The 6681-nt window shown below is 35.4% G+C and overlaps 1 protein-coding gene across 1 annotated transcript; it reads right to left on the bottom strand.

Moving 5' to 3' along the window:
* Positions 1-651: 651 nt before the first annotated feature.
* On the bottom strand, positions 652-6020 carry LOC110778821 (peptidyl-prolyl cis-trans isomerase FKBP43-like). The gene is made up of 11 exons (XM_021983370.2): positions 5649-6020; positions 5325-5398; positions 5003-5238; positions 3707-3840; positions 2844-3057; positions 1725-1917; positions 1541-1628; positions 1419-1460; positions 1178-1226; positions 971-1073; positions 652-893 (listed from the first exon to the last, which is right to left on the bottom strand). Exons 1-10 carry the CDS (start codon positions 5659-5661, stop codon positions 995-997), a joined length of 1122 nt encoding a protein of 373 aa, XP_021839062.2. The 5' UTR covers positions 5662-6020; the 3' UTR covers positions 652-893; positions 971-994.
* Positions 6021-6681: the final 661 nt, after the last annotated feature.

Here is a 6681-nt window from a genome sequence, read left to right as displayed (position 1 = left end):
GGCTGTTGGGCGATTTCTGCATTACTGATGAAAAATATGACCATCGATGAGTTATTAAACAATACAATAGTACTGGAGAATTGAAGTAGTTGACATTTGATGATAAGGAGTGGGAGTGGGAGTGGGAGTGGGAGTGGGAGTGGGAGTGGGAGATAATATCAATATTTTCAAACAGCCTTCAATAAGCAGATATTGTTATTTCTCAAGCCTTCAATAAGTTTCCTTTTGTCATCTTTTCAGCACTTTCCACAACTGTTGGCTATTGCAGATACAATGCTATGATTATAATGGAAGTTGTCTTTTGGGAAACATTCTGGTTTTGCCTTGTAATTTTCAGATATTTACAGATAGCAAAATGCATTGATTCAAATTGTTACTACAAAAAGAAATGAAAAGAAAATAGCCTTGATCTCAGAGTTTAAGCAACTCTCAGTCTCCTATTACTACAAAATCTTCCATGTTTTCGGGTTTGACCAACTTTGTTTAGGCTCGCTGAGATACTCATTTACAAAACATCGATCAATTTTTATAAGATCAGACTATTTTCAAAAGTGTTGGCAACCCTAATTATCAACCCAGGATGCATGCAAACATTTTTAGTTTCATACCCGTGGTCGTTTAGTCCACAAAATTGATTAACAAAAAACCGAATAAAGGAATGAGGATTACTGCATTTGCAAGAGCTGGAAAAAATACATCCATTGTCATAACTAAATGTTGGCAGTAGCTATCTTGATCACTAACTATATATCAAAGGTCCCATCTATGATACCAAAATCCCAGCAAGTAGTAGATAAGTAATTTGTTGCCACAAAAAATTGCTCCTTGTAACCACCAAAACTGAATCTGATGCATCCTCTGATCAATTGTAAACAAAAACTGCCATATCCACCCTGTACACGTAAGACAATACTCAATTATTGTATAATCCAGTACAAGGTAGTTAACAAAACAGGTAGTTCATACTGACCAGTTAAACTCTATAGCCAAATTATCAGTGAACTCGAACCAATTCAACATCCACTATTAACCATGAGTTTGGGGGTACGAGACTCATGCCCTCACTTCCGTATCTAAAGAAATATACCAGAAATAGTGAGAAATATACCAGAAATAGTGAGAAATACACCCACAGAATAAGCATATTAGTACAAATAACATCGTATAAGAATGTTACCCCAATCCCGGCGGTATTTGAAGCCTTCTTTTACCACCAACTTGCATGCCTATAAAAACATTATGTAAGATTGTAAGATAGCACACCGGTCAATTTGAGGGATGTTTTAAAGTATGTTGAAGGAACAACATAAAAAATAAAAATAAAAACAACTTTGAAATGTTTGGCGGTTTTACTGGATTTAAAAAGTTAAAAGACAATTGCACTTGCTGCTATATCAGGAAAAAAGAAAATGTGTTACCCTCAATTCCACGATCAAGTCCATCCATAACACGACCTTTTCCTAGAAGACATTAGAAGCAAGTGTTATAAATTGAGAATTTGATACAGTTAAGAAATAAGCTAATAATCTGAATAGAATACCAAGGCGAAATTTCAGAGGATCTTTCCCAGCAGTTGAGTAAAAAATCTGGCTCCCTTCTTTCAGTCTACCAGTGTAATGAACAGTGACCTGAAACCAGTATTTAGTCAGTAATTTATCCAAAGCAGCCACACTAAATGATATTGATATTGTAAAAAAAAAAAAAAAAAAGGTTATCAGACTTGCCTTCTTTCCCAAGGATGCTACTTTTCCATCTTTTACACCAGCCCCTAGCTCCTCAACAATCAACCCACCTGAAATTGTCCTTGTTGTAGTGCTTAAGGCTTCATTCTCTTTGTTATTCTTTCTTTTCTTCTTCTTAACCTTTTTGACTTCAGATTCATGATCATCAGTTGTATTTTCAGAAACACACCTCTTCCTGCATGAAGACAAGTATGCAGTCTTAAAGAAAATCACATATGAGAATCATCTACAGAAGACAAAGAGGGAAGAAAAAGACGGATAATGCACATAAGACATTCCATGCCTCAGTTAATCTGAGAATGAAGACAACCAACACTAGAGAGACGTACTGAAAGCTAAAAGTAAATTATGGCCAACACAACAATTAAGAGCCATGGGAGCAAGCAACGATATTCAGTGATGAGCACTGTTTCCTAGACAAAACCATTAGCATCAACATTTTTTCCCAATCTAAACATCTTCATTCTAAGTTCATAACCATCAACATTTTATTCATGATTAAAACAAAATTGTAAATTTATAGAGCCATTCTGCTTAAGAGGCTTTAGACTAGTTGCCATCTCAATGACCTATTCAGATCTGATTAAAAGGAAATACAGATTAGCATGCCCAGATTTCCAACATAGGCTGCATCATACCCATTTCTAGTTTATACCCAACTAGGGCAACAGCCAGCCGTTAGGTACAGATTCTAATAGTTTTAAGAACTTTGCATGCACCTCAATATACTTTGGATTTACTTGAGCGGTTATTGTAAAAAATAATTGGTGTCATACCTATCTGCAAGCATAATTTACATTACTTCTTTCCTTTCTCGTTTTATACTATTTCCTCTACTGATACAACAAACTGGTGGGTCCATACTTGAAGTCTCAATTATCGATCTCATACACATGTGGGAATGTTGAGTGTCCGACTCGAGTACTTCAGACAAAATGGAGAGTCGGGTAACATAGTTATAAAGAGTACTAAAACTCAATAGCAAAGATCAACAAGGATCTAAACCCATCACAAAGAGGGGAGAAAGACGGTCAATAGCATATAACCAAATCTACTAATGGACTTGTGTATTCTGGTACTAGAAAATAAAATTTTATTAACCTTTTTAAATTTTCATCACCCTTTTTAGCACTTCCACACAACGCAGAGATAGGCATCTGATCTTCTTTCTCGCTTTCAACAATTTGCTCACAAATGGGATCACTGGTTGTATTCTGTTGACAAATACCACCATCATCTTCAGAGTCACTCCATATGAGCGTCTTTTTAAGGAGCTTGTGGCTGCTTTTTTTGTTGCCAGATTTCTTCGTTTTTACTACAGGAGGAAAATAAAAGTCATTTTGTCTATTTCAACATAGAAATGAACCACAACCCATATCATATAGAAACCATTGTAATATCAAGAGCATTTCAGTGGCAGCACATACAAGGACTCAAATAAAACAAGCAGATAGATAAAAACATGTTTCTTTGCGCTAGCTGACATGTGCAAGTGTTGGTGTAGTTTGAGTCATTCCACAGAAAGGGAAAAAAGCATCATAATACATGTCCGTACCAACAAAAACTAACTGAATGTGCAACAAGATAAAAGTCATTTACCATCCAGCATATAAAATAAAATTAAACAGAATATTTCAAGCATTATTAAAATTCAAGACTCAAATTACAGCTAACTTAAAGCCACAGGGACAATACCATAATAGGATGGAATCTAGGATGTTCCTGACTTCCTATGCAGTGGCAAGTGTATATCAATTATCATGCGAAATGGAGTACCTTAATGGCTTCAAATTGTGGAAATTTTAACTCTTAAAAAGGGCACAATTCAATTAAATCAGTATATAGAGCATTCATAATCCATATCCAAAGAAGCCATAATTAATATGACATTATATCCTAAATAAAGAACTAACGAGAATGGAGTATAATTATACCAAACAGAAGGAAAAAACATTATAACCTACTTTCATCGCTAGACGAAGGTGACGAAGAAAACACTTCTGGATCACTATCATCAATGAAACTATCCTTTTCATAGTCATCTTCAACACTAAAACCTTCTGTGTCAGATTCTCCAATATCTTCACCGAATGATTGACTTATAACCGTCAATGGAAAACAAACAATGTAAGACACAATCCTTGAAGCGTCAAATAGAAGGGAAAAAAGGGGTTGCATGCACAGGTCAATTAGCGCTAACATCTCTTCCAACATTTGATAACTACATCATATTTCATGAGAAAAACCTCCCTCGATGTTTACAGAAGCAGGGCATATATGTGGCATGATCACTCATGTTATTTCATCAAAGCTAGAATATTTACAGGTAGAAATAAAAAATAAATGAAACAGAATAGCTTAAAAAATCTTACATGAATGAGCAACAAAACTAGAAGCTCTATACTGCCTGTGCCATCTAACTGGTTCTAATTTCAACCTCAATACACTATGAGAGTTAATACATACATCAACATTACACTAATCCCTTTAAACTTGTGTCTTCCCTATTGGGTGAGGATCAGAAGTACATATGATTACCCGACAATAATAGAGTCTTATTGATACAGAGGTATGGGAGAGAGTCCAGAGCAAAAAAATGACCATTTTAAAGCCTTGAAAGTCTCTTCAGGAATGGTCAACTAAAATAACAAACTAACAAAGATAAGCATGTAATGAAATTGGTGAAGCATCATTAGGCCATAAAAGAACAGAATTTAAAATTGTAGATAACTCAAGCTAGAAGATAAAAAACAACATTATGCACAGTAGCAACATCTTCAACCAAGCATAAATCAAATAAGATCACAGTAAATGGTTCACATACACAAGACTTTCAAGCATAATCAACTTTACAGAATCGGCAAGCTTTTATCAGCTATTTTCATATGTGTTATGTACTGCTAACCCATTTTAGTTAAAGAGTAAAACAACAAATGAGAAACCATGAAAGCTAACACAAATCAGTTGAGTTTCACAGTATATCAATACATTCAATTTTGAACGCTTAGTTTAAACGTATCCATAGTTTAATAACGTAAAGTTAGTTGCAAAGCAAAGAGCGGGTTAACTTCACAAAGCTTGTGGTATTTTGGCAGCACAAGAAGTAGACACACCTTACTATGTTCATTCATAGAGTAGTATTAACAATATGTTTCAAATGACTATTCCTACTAGCTAACCGAAGGCATGTCCACAAAACTCAACAGTATTACAACCCTGAAAATCAATGAGTTACAAAATGATTATTAAAGAAAGGATACGACTCATCATCTCCAAGCAAACTCGGTCGAACATTGCCTACAAAGTAGCCGGTAAGGTATACGCTACGAGGACCAATAACTGATAAAGTGACTTCCTCCGCTTCATCAAACTCAGCTTCCAAATGATGGAACTCGGATGTATCAGGCAATAAAACGCACAACATAACAGGAGTCTTCTTGCCCACATTGCACTGAACATAACTCCTACTGTTAGAAGACCCCATCCCTAGTGTAGCCTACAATACCCAACAGAATAAGAATGAAGATTTATTATATTTGCAAAATTATGCTTTAATCATGTAAACAGATGCGGAAATTATACCTGGCTAATTCGGAGTCTTCCACGAGATTTATCAGGGGAAAGAGTAAATTTCTTCCCTGGTTTGATTTCAACTCCTACAAATAATCACAATTCAAGCAATCAGAAACACCCCATTTCAAAACCTAGTTTTTACTCATACAATCAATCACAATACAGGAAAATACCCATAAATTTAAATAATTAACTCAATAATAACTTATCAATCTTTCGATATTTTGCAATCAGAAAAATCCCCATTATTTTTAGTGTAAAATAGTTGTAAGTAATTTCATATAAACTTGAAAGATGAAATTCAAAACAAGAGAAAAAAGTGAGAAAACTAACCCCAAAAAACCATGTTAGCGGAAAAATAACCACTTCAGCTCCTTGTATCTCTATATATATACAAAGTTAGTCTCTGCAATTGAGAATTTTGAAAAACAAAAAAGTTTTAAGGCGTTTTCTCTTCCCGAGATGAATAAAACCCACTACTGGTATTCGGAGTAATTGATTAGGGCTAAGGCGCCCTAAATTAACGAGAAATTGTGGAGAGAGAAAATAGGAGTAATATGTATAGTCGTATAGGTGGTGGAAAGCTTTGTAATTGGCAGAAGTTGTGATAATGGCGGTTTTGGCGCCAATTCCCCTACGTCTCGTGGAGTGGGGGAATGTGGGAATTGGGAATTGGGAATTGGGAATTGGGAGTACGGCTTTTCGGTTTCTTTCGAAAATTGAAAACGGGAAATTCGTGGCCCATTTTGCTGGTTCAAGCGATCAGCCCGATCTCGACAATTAGCCATGAGAAGAAAAAAAATCCAAGTTTTAAGTAGGCCCAAGTACCCAACTCAATATCATGTTTGAGTACCGCCTTTTTCGTATAATTTATTTATTATTTTGCTCTCTCCCTTTCTAAGTAATTGTACAAAGGTGACGGATGCAAACCGTGCAATGAACTAGCACAGCCGTATAAGAGTGGTTGTGCTGCCCTAAGGCGTCATCCACCACGTGACACACCTTAAGTTTGTGGATTATGTATAACTAGGCCTGGTTATTGGACGGGTCAAATTTAAGGTGTGTCAAGTGGTGGATGACGTCTTAGGAGTTAGAACATTCTTTAACGGAGCAAGGCTTAACATATACTATCTCCTCCATTAGTTAAATAGAATGATGGTTCATAAAATGTTGTTCAATTATCATTCCAATATTCTTTTTATTAGGTTCTCAAAAATGTCTTCACTTGAGTAGAATGGTATGAACATGGTGAAAATGAGACTAATATTATTGATGATGTTGGTTTGAGAAATCAAGGTGAATCCAACCGTAACATGAGAGGTTGATACAACGTAGCAATTAATAGTAACCTTATAGTTGGAAGAAA

The sequence above is a fragment of the Spinacia oleracea genome, chromosome 5 (assembly GCF_020520425.1).
Source record: "Spinacia oleracea cultivar Varoflay chromosome 5, BTI_SOV_V1, whole genome shotgun sequence".
NCBI lineage: Eukaryota > Viridiplantae > Streptophyta > Magnoliopsida > Caryophyllales > Amaranthaceae > Spinacia > Spinacia oleracea.
Note: the sequence above shows the minus strand (reverse complement) of the source record. Positions and strands in the feature narration are given on the sequence as shown.